At 36.3% G+C, this 22555-nt stretch overlaps 1 protein-coding gene across 1 annotated transcript in view; it reads left to right on the top strand.

The window, feature by feature from the left end:
* The first annotated feature begins 513 nt into the window (after window positions 1–513).
* The window catches only part of LOC139115878 (uncharacterized), a 36738-nt gene continuing 14696 nt past the window's right edge, over window positions 514–22555 (top strand). The window contains exons 1-7 of the mRNA XM_070678283.1: window positions 514–753; window positions 3495–3589; window positions 5195–5262; window positions 8293–8516; window positions 9082–9164; window positions 9683–9829; window positions 10391–10620. Of these exons, the coding sequence (XP_070534384.1) occupies window positions 692–753; window positions 3495–3589; window positions 5195–5262; window positions 8293–8516; window positions 9082–9164; window positions 9683–9829; window positions 10391–10620 (909 nt within the window). The 5' untranslated portion in view covers window positions 514–691. The remainder of the gene's footprint in view (window positions 754–3494; window positions 3590–5194; window positions 5263–8292; window positions 8517–9081; window positions 9165–9682; window positions 9830–10390; window positions 10621–22555) is intronic.

Here is a 22555-nt window from a genome sequence, read left to right as displayed (position 1 = left end):
CATTCGTCTGCAAGAGTCCTGAGTAGCAGTCAGCATACTGACCACTAACACCTACCTGGCGAAGAATATGACCTCAATGCATGCTGCAAAAGTAAATAGATTAAGCACTATTGCATTTTAGTCGTTGATAGGTAATCGATTCATATAATGATATTATTCCATGTGGAGAATGTCAATGAAGAATATGGGCGTACTGTATGATAAAGAGGTTCGATCGCCACTGAAGCGGCGATTGATTTTTCTGTAGAAATCCTATCTGTGTTTCATGCATTTTGTCTGCCCTAACAATAAACAAACAAACAAACAAACAAACAAACAAACAAACAAAAAACCCAAAATAGACAAAACAAAAACAAACAAAATTTGAAGCAGGTGTCCGACGTAAACTGTATTTGGAGTTTACCAACACTTCGCCATCAGGCCAACTTGAACTCATGTTTGTCTTATTGTAATTCCCTAGAGGCCGTTGATGGCGCACTTAGCTTTGTTTCTACCTATCTTTAACTATAGCAATTTTGAAACGAGTACACTCTATATTTCATTTGTCATCTATGCAGGCAGGTGACGAACACGTTGCTGGAACAGTGAGAGACGAGCAAGCAAGTGACCAAGATACACATACTTTCCTGAGTCCGTCTACTGGGAATGTTCAATATTTTACACCGGTGTCTCAGCAACAAGCTTCACAGAAATGATCATACCTAGATCTTTCCTCTATCTGCTTGCGCTTACCAACAGTGTTTGGATTGTATGGTATGTATCTAGTTACTTGTATGCATTCTATTTAATTTCATTCTAATCTGAAAGAGCTATTACCATAAATGCCAAACAGCAGGCTCTGAGGAATATGATACTAGTAGATATGGCAAAAGAAATATTTTCAACCAACGTTTATAACTATTCTGCGACTCTTTATTCGGTCACTGTACAGCGGACAAAACGCCCGGGTACGGTTTGCTTATCAGGGTAATGTTTTAGAAAAAGACACGAATTCTAGGAGACGAGGCGTCAAATTTCAAAACGCACTTGTTCCAGAATATAACCGAGCATTTGTATATATATATATATATATATATATATATATATATATATATATATATATATATATTATATATATATATTATATATATATATGTGTGTATATATATTATATATATATATATATATATATATATATATATATATAACTTCATTTATTTTGAGTAAGAGAGAGAGAGAGAGAGAGAGGCGGAAGAGACGAGAGCGAGAGAGAGAGAGAGAGAGAGAGAGAGAGAGAGAGAGAGAGAGAGAGAGAGAGAGATTTTGTTATAATCACCATCAATAAGTCACGTATTTCGGTACCAAACATAATTTTGAAAAGTGTTGGCAAAGCAATATCACATCATATATTATTGTACGATAATTAATAGCGCATGTGCAATTTTTGTTGTCAATTATAATTATCAAAGCAATGTTTGTTCTGGAAACTTGCGATATGCCAAAAGATGTCTGTGATTGTACGTAATTTACGTGCAGTCATGTCATTCTCAGTAAATTTTCTAACAAAAAAGAGGTTAATGTGATGTTAGTTGATGTACGTAATATGAAATTGACCAAGCTTTGAGCCGACAACGTAATTTAAATGTTTTCTTTTGCGTTGTTTTTTGTAATTTTTATTTGTTTACTCAATTGATTAAATTCACCTTGAATTTAATTCCATTCGAAAATAAATGTCACTCCAAAGGCCATTGTTTTATGCATTCATCGGGTTCGAGGCTACGCAAACACTGTGTCAATTAATTATCATCGATGGCTTGGAACAGCAACGATTCGCGGATAACTTGCTAGACTTTAGATACTTACATCGCACATTACGTATGGTAAATTCACTGTCCTTAGAACTATTAAGAGGTCCCAAATAATCAAACAGGCAAACACACAAACGAAGACAACACAAAGAAACAGACAAACTAACAAACATACAAACAATCATACAAACTAACTATCTAACTGAATAACTAACTATCTAACTGAATAAATACAGGGTACAAATATGACAAATCACTTTTTCAGTTTGACTTGAAAAAGTAGACATTTAGTTCGCACGTTTCTTTATGACAATTATTCGCTAAAAAACCAGATTCCGTTATAACATATATGGCGATATCATGGTATATTTGATTTTCATTTCTATATATGTAGAGATCTTCGTTGTTGACGATTTATAAACAGTATAGTGTAATGGTTATAGTACGAGTAATTCTCTACGGCATGGAGTCGACTCCAAAACGTTTATGCGCCGGGGTTATCTATTGAGCGATTTCAAAATACATGTACAGGCGCAGACACGATCACAATGAATGTGCATCCCTGATCGCTGACCTCATATCAAAGCATGTGAGGTATAATAGCAGCAATAACGGTAACATCTTTCACTAAGATTCAAACATATTTATCCTAAAATGCTAAAGGACAAATATTCTAAAATTTATACTAGTTTTATAACAGCCAACGCGAACTGGTCACAAAAACTAAAATGCAAAACAGATTTATGAAAGTGACCTGAAGGGGACGATAGAAAGCACAATATTATCATCATTGTTCGGCATCAAATAAAAAACTTTATATGCATAGAATTGATTCTGAATGATTTCATAAGTAGACAGGGCCTTCAGTCGTGAAGTGTGTTTGACGCTAGAATCAGTTTATATAGCAGTTGCCGGCACTGGCGCCGGGATTCATCGGATGGCAAAAAATTAACTATATTGTCTGGACGACATTAACCAGTGAGTTCAATGTCAAAGTTCAATATAATGTCACATGACAAACTGACACGCTGCGATGATCCAAAGTACATTCACACAATAGTCAAGATGATCAGAATCAAATCAAATATAGCTCCTAAAAACTTAAAAGGGGATGTGAAAATGGACAAGCTTATTACATGTACTTGACAAAATCAATGCTGTGATCACTGTCAGCCATCATGGAGCGAAGTGCACCCTTGTCAGTTGTAACACGGTATAAAATGTTGCAAACTAACACTACCAGTGTTCCATACTGTGATATCTGAGAACAAAACAAAATATGTCACCTATATATAGCATACCATCTGCGACATGATAGTAGCTATTACATAAATGTTCGACAGAAAGACCTTGTATTTTATTTACGTTGATTTATTTTTATATCATATTCACAAAAAAAAAAGCATCCAATTACCAGTAATTTGTGTGATTATCTCATTGTGTCATATTTAGATTTACCCGATAAATAGAACAGTGTGGGGGATTGGCGGAATCAGACTTAGGGCATTGCGCTTTGTGGTCTTATATTCGCACTATCCCTTACAAAATGTTCTGAGAGCAATTATACATACGCAAATAAGTAATTTTTGCATCCATTTTTACCATTTTAGTCCCCTTTTTTACCTTTTTCCGTTCTGTTATCTAAATCTCAATAACCATATATTGAACCTATGCAGTTGACACTGAAAATTTATTTACGCTCTTCAGTTCTGACAACATAAGTGACATTGTGAATGGAGACCAGAAGCTAATTTTAGACTTGATTAAGAATTCTGACCATGGAGTTCGGCCTTTCAATAACGGTAAGTAAGTAGTAAATCATCATAATACGACAACCACGACGGTGAATCACAGTGCTCATCATAATAAGAGATACTATTAGCAACACCATAGGTAGTGATGAAAGTGCAGTTCCTAAGTATATATGTATGTATGTATGGATGGATGGATGGATGGATGGATGGATGGATTAATGGATCGATCTATCTATTTATCTATCTATCTATCTATCTATCTATCTATCTATCTATCTATCTATCTATCTATCTATCTATCTATCTATCTATCTATCTGTCTGTCTGTCTGTCTGTCTGTCTGTCTGTCTGTCTGTCTATCTATCTATCTATCTATCTATCTATCTCTATCTATCTATCTATCTATCTATCTTTCTGTCTGTCTTTTTATCTGTATATTTTAGAATAAATAGTTTACTATTTATCTGTACCAATATCTGTCCAAAGCTGTACATCTCTATGAATCACCTGGTGTCGGAACTTATCTTCCCGTCCTTAGGATGACTTTTGGAAGATGTGCCGTCTTCTCGGAAAACTATTATTCTATATTGTGTGAAGTACATAGATGGAGGGGTTCACACCCTGATAGAAACCAGCAGGCTGAAATTCTGCTGCTGTTCAGTGTAATGTGTGACAGTGTTTAGGTACATGTTTGCCTTTTATTGGAACCTAGTGCATTGTTGGGGGGTCGGTCGCACGAAACTTCTCACCTTATTTAGAATACTCAGTTATTAACTTTTCTTCATTTTAGAATATATAAGTGTCTTGAGTTGCCGACAATTTTTTTAAATGACGCAAAATAAAGATAAGCAGCCATGCGTCAGTGATTGTACTTATTATATTGTCGAGAATAACAATCTATATCTTAAAGTAGTGACAGTTTTAGAGCTCTTTTCTCCTTCCATGCCTATCGCCCCGCCCTTTATGCTTTCAAACACGAGAGTTGCACAAGCTTCACTTGTCATAGCCACTGACCTCAGCAATTCGTCTGATTTTAAAGCACAGGATACGGCATAGCTCATATACAAAGATAACGAATATCAGCCAAGTTGTTTACGTTCACGATATCTCAAAATAGCATAGAGAGCAGATTAATGTGGGCGCCCTCGATTATCACATGTACAGCACCAGTTTTACGAGTAGCTATAGCACAGTCAACGTATAGCATATAGCAGTCGTACTCGAACAAAAACCTCTGTAACAAAGCATTGCTAGGCATACACAGAAGACATTGCAAAATCCAAGACTTTTGTAACCTCTTACAGCAAGTTTTTAGACAGTACCGCTCGATGTCAGAATGATGGCACGTCAGCCCGTTTCATTACCATTTATATGGCATGACTGTTCCTGTACTGTACACCTTATGTTTGTTTTTAATCAACACTCCTCTATGAAGCTGCCAAGTTGCATTATGAGCATATCAGATGTTGCAACATCATACGTTATTTATAAGATGGAAGATCTGGGCAGTCTGTGTGTTTACCTCTCTTCCATCATGACTGCGATTGTTTACTATGTAGCTTAGATTTCATTGGTCTCTCAATGTTTCAAAAAACAGTAATTGGAGACATCTTGCTAAGAATTGATTATCAACTATGTTTCTATTTACCATAGGGCCCCCGGTCAATGTGAAACTTGGCATGTATTTATTGACCATTCGTGAAATATCAGAAGTTGACATGGTAAGAGTTTAAGCCCAGTTTTTATCTAAATCCTACCACATGTTATGTCGAAATTATTGACAGATCAGTGATGCGTGTTCTTGATAAACAGAATAACCTGCTTTTTACAAATACAATCTTCAAAGCTATAAAGGAGGCAAAGCTTAATCGGAGTTTATTCTTTGATTCAGCAGTTTTACATAATCACCTCATAAAGTTGCCTTTTCATCTCTTCTCTATACCATTGCAGCAATTAAAACATGGACTAGATAAAAGGGATTACAATAAATAAGACAAATGTTATAATTAAAACATAGAAAGTAAAAATGTACACAATTGAATTATGATATCATCTCTATCGTGGAGGGCGCGTTTTTGCTTGCAAAAAACTTATGAAATTCGTTTTATCTTGTGGAATAGTTTAACTAGACGACATATTTTATTTCTAAATGTATATTGACCACAAAGTGCACAGTCCCAGAATGAAGATGAAATGCGATCGTATCATTGAGCTCACGTAAAACAATGCTCGCAAAATTGTTATGCATTCCAGTAATATATAAAGTCATTTATGCTCGATTTCTAGGATATCCGATAACCTTAACCCCAAAATAGTATAGGCTAAGGAACATTATTATTTTGCTTGAAAAGACATTTCTGAATGGGTATTGATCTCATCGTTATTTCGTCAAGCGCCACACACATGTTGCTTTCATAAACAATCGACGGCAAAATTATTGTTGTTAATCACCATTTACAGAGGAATTGAACTTATCATGGTGATTTATGAATGATTTACACTATGCTGCAAGTTTCGTTTCTTTCACTGTAAATCTTAGTAAAATATCTTTGTTCTAAAGATTTTGTAATAATCGCTTGTAAATAAAATATAAATTTGTTTATGTCGACGCAAAATCAATTCTTTCCATTCCATAATCTTATCATGCGAGTTTCTAATTCTTATAATTATAAATTATACATTTTCTTAATATTGTTATAAATATATTAATATTCGCGTTTACATGATTTACACATCATGATGACTTCCAATCAATGCAACATAATCTGACGAGGAAAGACCTTGGATCAACTAATCGTATATCTTGATACCTTCATTAGATTCCTACAGCATTCCTATGAAATTCGTTGATGAATAAGCAGAGGTCTACCGACACATCGTCGCTTGACTTGTTCGTTGAGTTCAAAGTAATTACTTTAGATGTCACTAATGTTTACTTTCGTGACAACGCTATAACTATAACATCATCTCTAACTGTCAGTATTTGCTATTTGTATCAGTGTTGACCAGTTTATTCAGTATTTCCTATTATCCAAATTCATATCTGTTGACCTGTTTAATTATCTTCTAACTGTAACTATAGTTTTTGAAATAAAAGGAGTGTTTGACATCTTCTGTTGCTTCTTAAACCTTTCAAAGGAATTTATTTTTTCTTGACAATTTCTCTTTATTTGTTTTGTAATTATTTGAATGAGCAATTAAATTACTTAAGTTAAAAGTTATATCACGATAATTGACAAGGTCTTTTACATCTCAACTCCAACTTGTTTCCATTCTTCTGTTGCCACTAACAAAAATAACAACAACAACAATCATCATCATCATCATCATCATCATCATCATCATCATCATCATAATCATTCTGATCCATTTTTTGGTTGTTTTACAAAAATTCTTTATTTCAAGTTATTCTTATGGAATATGTTCATTAACAATATTTCGCATGTCAAAATTTCCTGCTGACGAGCATTTCTTAAACTAAATTATACCGATAATGTTAAATGTTAGTTTGATTTATTTTATTTTTTTGGTTCGGCACGTCTTCTTTGTTTTTGCTACTTAAGGTATCAAATATTCAGACCTGTTTGAGCGCTGTAATTTTTCACATCCAAATTTTAGAGCACTTTCTACTTATTGTTTTATAAATCTTTCTGTAAATTTTGATAATTTTTGGACCAGATGGATATCACTTTTCACTGAGTACAGTTTTCATCAAACTTTCGGGAAAAATCTTAAATAAAATTGTCTGGATCCAAAAATTGCACTTTGCAAAATGCTTGATATACGTTCAGTATATGTACGTATATATACGTATATGGAACACAAAATTAGTGGTGTACTTTACGTATACCTTTGTATATGGAAAATTTCAATACGTTGATCTACATAGCGTAAATCTATGCAGAACAAGGTCATACGTAATGCAGATCTTCGCACATCAAGTGTACACTGTGCTTGTGCATTTTGTTAGTATACGTACGTGTATACTTAACGCATTTGACAAATGCACAGACTCAGTGAATGTGTATATATTGTTGTACACCAAGCATTTTGCCCAGTGTTGTCTGTGTTGTATTTTACGAAGGGGACAAAAATTGACTTTGTCACTCAAAGGGTTAACTGTCGTGCAACTTTCGCCTTACTTGGAAGAATTTCCCCTCTTCCTTGAAATATCAATATTCTGCTGGAATTTATACGTTTTTTTTTATGTACAGGATAAATTGCAATTTTCTGCTAATCGATATAGGTTGAGCATAGTTCATTTCCAACACGATCGTTTTCCATTTTTTTTATTCTTTACCCTATGATTCTTACAAGCAACTCCTTTATCATTCAAAGCTCCTACAATGTTTGAACAGACTTTCCAATTGCTTTTTGCTACCAAAGTACTTTTAGAGCAAGGTTAGGCCGACAATGTTTAAAAGTTTCCCACAATATTTTGAAATTGTCCTTGCGATAATTTGCAATTCAACTACAATTGACAACATAAAGAATTCACTACAAATCATGCAAAAACTTTCCTTAATTTGATATTTTTGAAAAATTACTGCTGCGAAATTAAAAGCTAAATTTACTCATCGCGAATGCATACAGTTTAACTTACTACTCAACTAAATGCTTATTGTGTACATGTGAACTATACGATAGGTAGGCCTTTTACAAAATTGAAGGACTTTCGTTTTCTTTGAAGGTCTTCCATATATGGAAATTGTTCATGCCCTTCTGTGATGTTGTATTGTTTACTTACCCAGAGTTTCACGACATCGATGATTCTACGGGAGCACTGGCGTGATCCTAGGCTTCAACACAACTCGACCAAACGCGTAGTGCTGGACGGGTCAATCATTAGAAACAATTTTTGGGTTCCTGATTTGTCCATCATGAACTCCTGCGAGGAGGAAACCTTCCACAAGACTCCAAAACCGAACGAATTGATGTATATCAATTCAGATGGGTTCGTCTACTATACGATCAAGTAAGACAGGAGATATAGTTGATATTAACATTTATCATATATATATATAATATATATATATATATATATATATATATATATATATATATATATATATCATATATATATATATATCATATATATATATATATATATATAGATATATATATATATATATATGTCTGTGGGTGTGTGTCTGTGTCTGTGTCTACGTGTCTGTGTCTGTCAGTCTGTGTCTGTCAGTCTGTGCTGTGTCAAATATGGCATAAAGGTATTCGTTCAAAGCGCAATTTTGAGTTTTCGTCAAGGTGATCAGCTGTGTACTTTGAAAGGTTCTGAAAGGATTATATTATCAATAAAAATTTAAACAAAATATTTACGTTTGAAGAATACATTGTGAACAAAATCGAATAGTACCAATAAAATCGGGCAATTAAGTCTATGATTATCATCTGAATGTTGTTCATGAGAAACGATTTCACTTTTTTACTAATGACTAACTTTTTTACTAATCTTGAAATATTTCTTCTTATGAATACACACAAGAAGACGTCTCAATACCAATGTCTCCTTTTTCCTCCAACAGAATTACCGTCAGGGCCACGTGTAACATGGACTTACGAAAGTTTCCGTTCGATGATCAGGACTGTGCCTTAAATATAATGTCGTGTATGTATCATTGATTGTTATTTCACAGAGAGACTATTTAATCAATAGCCAAGTTTTGCTTTCCCACTGTATATGTATTTCTATTCCTTCCGCCATAATACGAGGCTAACAGATCATTTCATTTTGTTTCTGTGTTACATATTGCTAGGAATATTTGCCAACAATTTTACGACTCTTACAGGTTAACACAACTCTTAATAAAACCGCGGAAAGACATAATGTGTGTGCGGTTTCCGGTGGTTATAACTGCCTATTTTACCTTAGCCAGGCTAAACAAGGCTTGGGTACCACATGCTGCATTTGTCTGAACACTTTAAAGTTCGTTGGTATTAAAGGTTGAAAGGCTACCTTGATCACATGTGCATGAATTTCTGAAACTGAAATATAGAGGGCGTTGTTTTCCTGACAACCTTGCAATCATCGTGCAAATTTTAAACATACCAGGCCATTTATAGGCAATACTTTGGCGAAGTGATAATTGTCGTAAATTTGGTTTCTTTTTGGTTAATTCACTGTAGATGCGTACGATGTGAACGACTGTTATTTAGAACTCGTTGGGAATGACACCACTGATGCCATCGTTCTTGACCCTACACTAGAACTGTCGCAGTTTTACTTAGAAAAGGTCCACGGGGATACAGGAATTTATGAATTCACAGAAGTTGGTGAGTTTTTGAACATGGGGGAGGCAGTTCAGCTGGCAAAAACTGACACAACAGTTGGTAGTGAAATCAACGTTTTATATTGTAATATGTACGATAGTAATGGCAATGGTTTTCATATTCGTCAACAAGGTCGACTTAAATCATCATAGGCAGGGCTGACAAACTTTTTACACCCGAAACTCTAAATAGCAACATTTCATTGCCATTAATATGTAAAAACCAGATGCCCCGTTCCATAGTTGTGAAGGGGATATAACTCATGCAAATAAGGAGAAGACGCCCGGTTTGCCAGTCCACCTAACAATTGTTTTGTTATTGATGATAAACAATACCATCAATAGCGATGGTTTGAAAATTCTGAAACTGAACCTGCACTGAACAAAATACTTAAGAAGCAGTTAAAAACTTTAAAGTTACATTTTTAGGAAATCATCATTTGTGGACAGTAGCAGCAATTTATTAAATATGCTGATCTGGATTCTTGTTTTGTCGGACAGATTTTCCCTTCGTGTACTCAGTTAAAATATATTTTTGCACTTATTGGTACATGTATCATTTCAGGAAACTTCAGCTATGTGCTGGTCTCATTTCACCTCCAACGGCAGTTGTCCTATTATTTTCTTAATGCATACATACCAACTGGTGCCTTTGTAATCATCGCCTGGTTAGCCCTGTGGATCCCGCCGACTTCCTCGCCAGCAAGGGTCACGCTTGGAATCACATGTATGCTTACATTGGTAACAAAGAGCACAATGGTGAAGTCAGAAATGCCAAAAGTAGCTTATGTCATGGTAATATAATTTACATATCATACTAACTAACTCATAATATCCTTATGACAAATTGTGTTTCTATATATATATATATATATATAAAGGTTGACATATATATGTGTGTTAGTCCAATTCGAGAAACAGTAAAATAATATACTTTTGCCTGAATACATGTGTTTATGTGTCCGACAGCAGGTGACAATTTGCCCGACGTCAGGAGAGCAAATTGTCTCCTGCTGCGAGGGCACATAAACCGATGTATCCAGGCAATAATATTTTTATTACATGCTTCTTCACTGTCAACGCTATATGACGTGTAGTTACAGGGCATTCTCAAACAATTTTACCATTATCGACTAGCATCAAACAGATTAAAACGAAAGTCAATACAGCAGTGCGCGCATGGATATTTTATATCTAGCGTTAGACGTAGTAATACCCTTAGTCTTACCCTTCGTGCCTTACGTCGAAATAGTTGAAGGGCTTCACCGGACCGGGTAACCAGTAAAACCGGTTAGTACATCATTCACACGGCTCGCTAACTTCCCGACTGTTCTTATTGAAATCAAAGCAGTGAAAAAAAAAATAATAAAAAAATATATATATATATATATATATATATATATATATATATATATATATATATATATATATATATATATATATATATATATATATATATAGTCAGCAAAATGATCAACATTAATGACTTACCCTTATCATTCATTTTTATTCTGCAGTGTATTGATTACTGGTTCGCTTTCTGCGAGACTTTAGGATTTCTGATGCTCGTGGAATTCGCTGTCATATATTACTTCTATTTAGAAGGTGATCGCAAACGTAACGAGTTACAGCCGAGTCGGTGGCAACAGCAAAATAAGGAGGTATAAAGCATTTCTTGAGAAAACATCGTTTTTTTTCTTTAGCGTGAGTGAAGCAAGACCCCTTTCGGTTACATCGACAGATTTGATTTATTGCAAATCAGATACTTTAGTTTTTTTCCCCCGAAATCTACTTGTATGATCTTTCTTTTCAAAACATGATGCTATCGTCTCAGATGTTCATCCGCAGGTATACTTTTGTCATGCTTATGTTAATGATAAAAATGTTACGTAAACATTGACAAATAAGACTCGTTCCGCTGACGTAAAATAGGATGTGTTACCACAAACACTCAAGGGTACATCACGAGACGATGATTCCTGTTAAAAACGAATTTAAGGGATCTTCATAAATCTCGTCAGAGCTTTGTGTTGGATGTCGTTTGCTACTCGTCGTCAAAATGAAATCATTAGATTTGTCCTCGATTTCTGATAGGGTTACGAGAATGGACATTTCGACATGGGTCCAGTGAACACGACGACAGAACTAACAGCGATTCAAACAAAGGGATGCGTCAGAAGACACGGCGCAGTAACGATTGAGCCATCGTCCGAATCAATGAAACCAAGCGAAGTACATAGCTTACAAACATTGGATACTAACACAGGAAGAAAGAACTTCCAAAACGACCTGTGTCTTCTCAGCCAAAAAATTGACAAAATCGCTAGGGTCGCTTTTATCATAGCCTTTTTGCTGTTTACTGTGACATATTGGAGTGTCTTTTACTTTACAGGACATGTTTGAGTCCTTTTTCAGCTTGAGATATGTCCCATTTGATATATTGTGATTATTATTATTATTATTATTATTATTATTATTATTATTATTATTTTACAAGTTTAGGGGCTATAAGTATTATATAGAAATCTAATAACAGTTCATTGAAGCTGTGTTGGAATTCTGAAAAAGAGGTGTTGTTTATTTTAATTTTGTCAATCGTGTGACTTCCAATTGTTGTATGTGCAGCGCAGAATTATGCATCATAAGCTTACTGTTCGGAGAGACGGGGATATCATTAACCCAAGGGGTAATGCTTGTCAGAAAAGTGACATTAAGCAGCAGTTTAAGCGATACCAGCAGGCCTAGACTTTTTTACTTTTGTGCGAACTTTATGGATACACGTTCAATCAGTTCAATTTAATTTTGTTTTTAGTTTAATTTTCTTCCATCAAAACTCACGACTATGAAAAAGATTTCCAACATAGATCAACAATCTCTCTCTCTCTCTCTCTCTCTCTCTCTCTCTCTCTCTCTCTCTCTCTCTCTCTCTCTCTCTCTCTCTCTCTCTGTGCAGATGAAATTTCTTTTCTGCGACCACCGAACCTCGTAAGCGTATATTGGCATTGCAGAATAAACATTTTTTTGCATCTCGCATGTTTCGCCTGCCAGAGTAGTCTTGGCAGAGACCCTGCGATTGCGTTCTTCACTGTTGGAACACGCGCAATTCACGCGCACGCCCTTCAGAGAGCATGCGCAATTGAGTCTATGTGCGCGTGTCAGTAAAGCTCGTGCTATCGTGTCGTTGAACAGTTGAATGTTGACAGAAACTGGAATTACTGCAGAGAATACTTTTCAGGATATCACATGTGAGTGTTAAGGTACCAAGTAGGACGTTTAGGAAATCCTTTTAGAAAGTTCAAGCCGCCTGTGGCCATTTTGTGGAGTATAAGCTTATTTATAAGCTTACGTAACTGCAGCGTATTTCTACTGTACATACTACATTGCCGGAACATATGCGATGGAATTTTGTGTTTCACGTCGTTCAATCATTCAGATGGAAATGCCGTCCTTCTCCAAACTTCGTAAAAAACAGGGTGACAGACTTTGGAATGCTAACTCTTGTATACAATAACGTAATTTAATGAGAAGACATTTATATTTGAGCACGGCTAGTTTTGGATTCGAGAACTCTCATCACGGTGGATTCACTTAAACAGTCAGTTATATTCTCAACAATCCAGAGGGTGAGTCGAACTTTTTCCTATGTCCATGTAGCACTTGTGCAAAAATAAGCGAATCCACAGGCCTTTGGCGAATCAATAAATGCGTTTTTCACCAAGCGGAAAGGTGGAAAGATTGATTATTTTTGTCGCATGTCAATAGTTTGATATGACTATCGCCTTTTACAATAATACTGGCTATTCCATTGAGCATTGTGCTACAGCCACAGGTCAAAATCTTATTCCCCAGGTTGATATACATATGTAGAGATTTTTATAGAAAATATTCCATAGCTATTTACATTTCTTTATCACTTTTTGCGGTTTTCTGTTTTTTGTCAGCCGATTAGCCGGCACACGCCAAAACTACTAATCTTTGCGGTTTTACATGTTTTAATGGTGAGTTAGTTGGCACACGCCAAAACGATATTGCGTTCGTATTTCTGGGCACGTTTAGTCTCACTGTTTACCCCCGGTTGGTTAGCAACCGCAGTTTAATTGACAGCCGATTCTTTATGTTTAGGGTAAATTGTTGCAATAAGTGTTTCCTACGACGTTCGCACAAGTGAGGGCCCTATACTATGTCAAGTAGGACAGTATTAAACGTGAATCATTTATCTTGTAGTATTTCCCCCTTGTCTTGGCCTGCTGGATTTAAAAAAAATGTTCAAAGGTATACAGGCACCATGTTCAAATTTAGCCGTTGCTACCATGGAAAGGGATCTAGCTAATCATAGAGTGTATGGGGTCACGCCAGGTCACACTAATGCACCACTACATGGTCATAATTTTAGTAATCAGAAATAATTTGTCTTCATTATTCTTCCTGGAATGAGGCAAAGAAATCATTAATTGTAAATTCATAAAATAAATAAGGACCAGTGAATCATGTGTTAAATAAAAAAAACTGTGCTACTGTTACTGCTTGTGACAAATAATGGTACTTTGGGTACTAAGGGGTATTGGGTTCATTGAATTAATTTGAGATACTATTAGAATTAATTTTATCACATGAAATTAATTTGAAGGCATAAACTTGATTCGATGAATGCATAATAAGTTAGTAATATACTATATAACACTTATTTGAGATGACTGCATGAAACAAAATTAAAAATGCTTGAAAAATTATTTCTGGTTTATATAAAATTAATTCTAATACACTAAAATTAACGGAAAACATAATTTTGACCAGAATGGCCACTATACACATTATTTTTATTGTTATACACCTGCGTCTGCAATCTATGGAGTTTTCTTCGTACAGTAAATTTCGGTATCAGAGGAGGCAAAGTCCAATAACTTTGACGCGGAGTACAATAACTTTAGGTGTTATTGGACGCTATTTGACCTTTGACCTCAAAACACCATTACGTCAATGCGGGGCAATACTTCTAAACATTTGGTACTTCACAAAGTTAGTAGTGGTGAATCAAAAGCCTGTGAATTCGGGTGAAATTATGCTGCCGACCTACAATTTCTAACACGTACACTGCGCTGCGCGGGTTTGAAATTTCGTTCTGTGTGCTTAGCGGACGCGCTTAGGCCTAACGCGTTCTCAGTTTGCTCGCGATCGCTCAGTGCAGTGCGGGACGGGCATCCCCCAAAAAGCTTTAACTTTGATTTTTGAGGTAAAGTTGGATTTAAAAAGGTGTATAATATAATGAGGTTATTCCCAAAATACCGGGATTTATGTCCGAGTACATTTTTAATAGGAATTAGGGACAAAGTAACATTTCAATGCCAAAATAGTTACCATGGCAACTTGAAACATTAAAATAAGTCTGGTTTTTGTGTTCTCTGACCCGAACTCCCCCACTAGATAATTTTCATATCAATCAAAGTAACTTTTCATGGGATATTAGAAAAATTGAAATTTTCAACCCCTAAAATGGTTACCATGGAAACATGGGGCAGTGAAATCGATATCATATTTGGTCTTTTCGACCAAAAATACCCTAATGGTGAAATTTTCACGGAAATTGAACCTATTATTATTCGCGTTATTATTTCTATATAATTCTTATATAATTATTATTACAAGTTAAGGAATTATATAATTATTATGTTGTATACAATCGCCAAGGGTCTTAAAGAATTATATAATATAACATAAGATGGTACATATACGTCTTACCATTGCCTTGGAAAAGAAGAACGCCAAGAATGTACAAAATTAGCAGCTGATGACATCAGATCAGATCGATCCAATATTCCCAATGCTTACTCTGACATCGGTCTTCGCCGTGCATCAAACCACAAACAACTACTACTGTAATTGTACAGTAATAAACAACGAAAATTCGGCAGGTCAACACTAAAAGCCTATTGATACGTACTATACACTACAGTTAGGTTCGAACTCGGGAGAGTAAAGATAAAATTACCGAGTTTCATCAGTTGCCTTGGTCGCTCTTTGGCATCAGCGTCGCTGAATCGGTGTCAACAAACAAGTTCAAAAACGTACACTTTTTGTCCAAAAGAGGAAATGCCAAGATAAGTCTTCCATTGCCGTCTACTGCTTTCTATTTCGACTATGCCGGTATTGGCTTTATTCTGATTTCTTTATTTCTGGAGAGATTGTTCAGAGCAGTCTTTTCTGCTCGAGCCATGTTGTTTAAGATGTAGGTTGCGAATGGAATTTTTACTATCGACCTAAGCTGCTTCGAGATAGTGTTATAATTTCGGGTTTTCGGCTGTAGTGTCCAACATGGACTTATCTTAAAAAGGATGTCTGATTGTGTTTGTATCTCATGATATTGTACAATTTTATGATGCGAATAAATTTGTTAATATTTCGTACGAGAATTTTTCTGAAGAGGCACTTCGGAGTGGAATAAATTTCAAGCCTTTGCGTAATGCTTAGCTTGTATTTGAACAATGGTAAAGGTTTGATTTGCAAAGTTTTTGATGAATCTGAGAATCTTTCTCAGTTCTTATATTTTGTAGGGCCCGAAATATATTTGTATTTATTGCCAGTGTGCTCTTCTATAAGCTTTTTAAAATAATTATAAACCGCAATAGCATTTTGTGCTCGTGGTTGATAAAGCAGCTTTTGGAAACTTGGGGATATTTTGAGATCGGTTTACTTCATTCGCAGCTATTGTGGCTTTAACGTCTTCATGTGTAATTAAAAACTCTGACAAGTCGTGCTGTGGACAGTAATTCCCACTTCCACACGTTACACACAATATACGTATGACTTTTCAGCATCGTGAGACATTTATGCAGGTTCAGGGAGGTAAATTTGACACACTTTTCTTCCAAATAGGGCTGCACCAATATAATATACCTTGTCCTGGTTTATCTGTAAACTTTCGCTTATTAAATGGCCCGACCTTGCAACTTGGAATCGTGGAAAAATTAGTACACGTTTCCTTTATATTTCTTTACATTGTCGTCACCAGGTCATCTTCAGCATCACTTTTATTAATATCTTATTTCAAAACGTACATCTTTTTTCGAAATTTTAACTCTCAAATCTCATATAATTCTACAACTTCATCATTATCATGTAGAGTGGGTTTTGTAGCGGATGTTCCAGTTAATGACGTTGGACATCAACGGCTTAAATAATTATCGTCCTTTTTGGCCTTGTGCGATTCCCTTCACATCGAACGTAATAAACATAAATATTTCCAGTAATACTTCTGCTTAATTCTCTTCTTAGTCTAAGGATTGCTCACATCTTTGACCAAGAATAAGAGATCATCTGCAAAACTATTTCGTGCATTTATCCGATATGATTTAGCGGCCGCTTTACAACAAAGGAAGCAAAATAAATTGAAAGGTTAGTGTCATAATGATGCATTTAATGCTGGCATCTAAACTTCATTAACCCATTCATGGATCCATCTCTGTGATGAATTAATAAAGACATTTTCCAGTTGTTCTTGTACGCTTCATGGTCAAAAGAAGTCCAACAAATCTAATATCGACTCTCTTTATTGATTGAAAATATCGTAATATCATAATCTAAGTATAGAAAAAGAGAATTCTTATCGCACTCTAACTTGAACCATTCAGTTGCAATCCTAAAGCAGGTAAGGTTACATTCTGTGGAGCAGATAGAAATAATGATCTCATGAGCACGAGCAGCATTACTCCTGGTGGTAATTCACACACACAAGCCCCAACTTTAAAATTGAGAAATCTTTGTGGTGTTGACTTTGCCGGAGAATCATGTACGGCATCAGACACATGCATGCGTATGATACATGCATGCATGCATACATACGTACATACGCACGCACGCACGTATATACATCATACATACATACATACATACATACATACATACATACATACATACATACATACATACATACATACATACATACATACATACATGCATGCATACATACATACATACATACATACATACATACATACATACATACATACATACATACATACATACATACATACATACATACATACTTATTATACAATTACCACCGAGAACAATAGAATTTTGCGTGCGCTAAAAAAGCCGTACAGAACGGGCGTTCCTTAACACGTACGGTTTCAAGGCGCCCCATCCCCTGCGGCTGTATCTGCGCATCCTTGTGCATCCTTTGCTGTATTTTCGTAATAACCTCATTATACTCAACACACACTAATTCATTTAATCTTACAGTGTTGCGGTCATCTTCGAACTTGAGTCAGGTTGAAAGACTTGAAAACTTTGAATGATTGCTCAGTCACAAACGCATTGTTTACACGATGAAGAGCAAAATCCTTGCTTACTCTCATACGTAGTGCGCGTGGACGCAAGTCAAAACGATCTGGTCTTCACCATAGATTGTTGCCGGGAGACATTGAAGCTATCCGTGCGATAGCGGCGTATTTCTTATTCATTGCGCAAGCATGTTAGTTGTTGTCCTTTGAATCGGAAAGCATCAGAGAGTGTCACGAACCGTAAGGCGTGCCAATTACAGCTGTAACGAATATAATTAAATCGCTAATTAAGAAATAAACATCTTAAGATCCTGTCATATATCAGTTAATCACTGAACCGGGGTCAGGTAAACAAAACAAATCGATGGCATTAAATATAGGACGTTAGCCATCAACTCACGTTTTTCGTACACATTGGAAGGACAACTATGTGCTCCCTCTTATTTGTTTCCCCATATTCTCGAATCCAATGTGGGCTAAACATGGAAACTGCAATGTGATAACCGTAAACAAGAAACAATACCTATCAACACTCGGTGACGTCATGTGCCGTCGTAAATGTTAGCGATCGACCTCTATGAAGCAACACTCGTAGTTTTGTCTCTAAAAATTATGGTTCCTTAAAACCACAGTGTCCTTCATTTCATCGGAGACATCAATATTAAAAGGACAAAATTACAATACGAACGCCAGTTGCGAGACAAGGATGTTTGCTTCAACATTCGAGAGTAAAACGTCAAAACTGGCGCCAATAACAAACGTCACAATAGCAGTTATACCGATGCTTGTTTTCGCCATGCCGATAAAATCGATTTTCCACGGGCGGTATCGAATTAATTACTTGTTGAACAAGAGGTTACGACGGGACTCTCTGGTGTATAGTTGGCGATACAGAGATCGCGCTTGTTATTCGTTCGGTTGGAAACTTGGTGTAAACAGATCGAGCTACCAGGACCCAGGACTGAGATCCGTATTGTGGGAAAGAGATCGGTATCGGTACAAGGGGTAGGGTTACTCCAACATTCAATGAAAGATCAGTAAACCCTTCCAGTGAATACACAGTCCGCCAGCAGGTGAGTCCTTTATAACATTCGGCACAATCAATATAAAATCTTACTTAAATTTGACTTTGGGAGGTTTCAAAGAGATTAGCTCTGAATGTCGAATGGCGACAGGGCTTAAGTTCGTGTTCAACAACAAAAGAGGTTCTTATATACTGAAAAAAAGACTTTGTATACATCAGAAACGGTTGCCACAAACAGGGCCCAATTTGCATGGCAACACTTCGAAAAATCATAAACTCAGGTCCGTGAGCATGACCTCATTGTTATGCGTGTGAATGGCCACTTAACGTCCGAGACAACCAGCCTGCGAAACTAAAGAAATACACTCTGGTGGAGGCGATATCTCCTAATATCGAATTCGGGCACAAGTTTCCGCCTCTTCGGGTCGTTGAGGCAGCTGAAAACAAGTGCCTCAGCGTAAATTAGCCTGATGAGTTTAGATATTGATATGTGGAGTAAGCGAAGTCTGCCCGCGAGTAACGTGCACACTCGTCAAGAGACTCCGTCAAAGGGAAACAAAGGATTACGGGTTACCGAGCTTTCGAGCGTCTAATAATAAATCACTGCCACTGATCCTACGGCAACCACACACAGAATAATACCATTGCGCATTCTTCGGTTGAATGGTGTGTTGTGGGTCTTGAATTCCGTCGATGTGATCGACTTCGGTAAATAAATTACAAAGCTTCCGTCGTCATGCGGAACAACAGCAACGCGGGGTCTACTTGACGATGAGGCTCGGATAAGTTCGTGAACAGCGGGCACGCTACACATCTTTTTCTCCTTGGTCGACAAAAGCGGTCGCAAATCAAATCAAACGAACGAATTGATGACATCAAGTAAAACACCGGTAGTGATATCATCATCAGTTTTCACACAGCGAAATACAAGTATTTCAGAGCTCCGGCAACAGGCTACGATATCACTGGGCCTGAGAAAACTGGTAGCCAGGACATTTTAGAGGAAATCTAGTGCTTTCGAGGTCTGGTGAGTATTTTGGTTCGAGCACTGCATGAATCTGTTAAAATAACAGTATTGCCATTATACTTTATATCATTTGGACACGATACCGAAAGTTTCAATTTGCTAAGCAACTGTTGCCTTGGGGACGCATTAGATCAACGGAAACGTGATTTTTTTTACTTCACCTGGTTTACCTTACGTATAGGTAGCACTGACTCGCGGCTACCGGTCATATACAGCATGACGTCAAAGAAATGAAAATGGGTTTAAATAAATTGTATTTTAAAAATAATTTAATGAACTTCAACTTCTGTAAAAATACCTCAAGTGACGAGAGCTTGTACAAAATTAAATCTTTAGATTCCTTTGGCGTCGATCATGGCGACGGTCAAAGACTACATCGGATTGGAAAAAACAAATTTGCAATTTACAATTTCATTCAAATTAAAACGAATGTCTAACAAACTCTCAAACAACATCAGAATGTCAAAAATCCACGCCTACAGCATACCTGTTTTATTCAATATATTGTCAAAAATTATGCGATTTTAAACCCCTCCCCAAAGGAATAAAAATGTTCGATTGTATGTCTTTAATTTAAAGTTATTATACAAGAATTTTCGAGATCCCATAGCTCTGTAAACGGTACAATGTTTCACGCAAGGCAGTGCGTGTTTGGAACATCGCCAGCATCATTTATTATGTCAGTTCTTCTTCGCCGTAAATGACAACGATGTTGTGGCATATCAAATAAACTTTATCATAACAGTTGTCGATGTCCGGATGACCATAAAATATAGTCACAATGATAACCTGTCCGCCATTGCAGTTACGTGTGATGGGTCAACATTCGTTGAGATTACGTCTTTGTCAGGGTATTAACTATTTAAAGGTCCGTCTTCGCGGTAACTGCCAGAGTTGCGCCTCTGCACAGGAATTCTGCTACGAGGGGGTCAATGCACCGATAAATCCATAGTAAGCAATAACAAAATGCACTGAATCATCACGATGGTTCATGCCAATGCTTCATTTCCGCTCGCAAAAGTCGATCAACTAGCATACTTTACCCAATAACTTAATTTTATTTCGACGAAAGGATTCGACAGAACAGAAGGGCATATGGGTATTGCTAAGCTGCGGTGCAATTTAATATTATCTCAGGGGTACGTCTGGATTTATTAGTCAGTGAATTCATATGCATTAATTTCGAAGCGCGTACTACCTGAACAACTCATACCAGCTGCTCGTTACAATATTCTGCCTTCCAATCTTGCACTGTTGCGACTATAAACTTGACAAAACACTGCAAGGTCATAAATGATGAGGGTAGTAAAATATGCCAAATTTATGTAAGCTATGCAAAAACCACACAAAAATGCAGTTTAAAACAACAACCTCCGAAACAGATTAATTATCAATGTAAGAATTTTCGCGGGCGCATGGTTAGTTCGGGTATTTATCCCCGGATGGGAGGTTTCAGTTTTAGAATGAAGTAAAACGCCTCCGACGTAACCGTTTATTCGACATCACTTCATTACGTGACAGGATAACAAATGACTGGAGAGGACTGTGGTTTTCTTACATGTGTTTTAAGCCAAACATGCATCAGTGGTCCCTTCGGGTAACATTGAGATGATAATTACATGTATAATGTGTTTACTCCTTCAGATGTATTTGTTTCAAAGAGTTATGTTCATGATTCGTTAGCTGTAGTCTCTATGACGACGACACATTGCAAGTAAACAACGTTGCAGGAATTACAGTAGTGTTTCTTTCTCTGTTATCGACACTCGTTCTTAAATAATTTTTGTAATCAACTGTGCACTTATCCGTTATTATAGTCATACTTAAAGAAGTCTGAGATAATTTGAGATGGGACGAAAAACACGCATATTTCTCGCGGCTTCGTGTTTTTAACAGCTTTCACTTCAAAATTGCGTTTTTCCTTCTACTCAAACAGCAATGTGCAATCTCTTCTATTGTTACGGCTACACAACTGTGGAAGTCATTAGGGAGCCTTCAGTTGTTAGGGGGGGGGACAGCGGAGGAATATTAGGAGAGTCACACTTTAAAAACTTGCCCCGATTACAAACTTAACCCTGGGGAGAGGATTACATTTTACATCGTTGAGTTTATGAGGAATGCAAAGTCTGACTGAGTGTGTAAAAGAAACTGAACAAAAATACGGTCATGTATACTAAATGAACATTTTCGGTAGAATTCCAAAATCAAATTTCTTGTACACATATGCATTTTTAACCATCCTATTTCAATCAGGTACATTCATAACAATTATCCTACTTCTATAACTGCTCAGATATTGCTAGTTTTATATCGGAAAGAAATTGTTCAAAGTTTTCTCATTGACTCTCATGTATTATTATAGTGGATCCATATTCCAAATTCCAAAATCAAATTTCTTGT

Source organism: Ptychodera flava, chromosome 17 (assembly GCF_041260155.1).
Source record: "Ptychodera flava strain L36383 chromosome 17, AS_Pfla_20210202, whole genome shotgun sequence".
Classification (NCBI taxonomy): Eukaryota; Metazoa; Hemichordata; class Enteropneusta; family Ptychoderidae; genus Ptychodera; species Ptychodera flava.
This window is presented reverse-complemented; position numbering and strand designations above follow the sequence as displayed.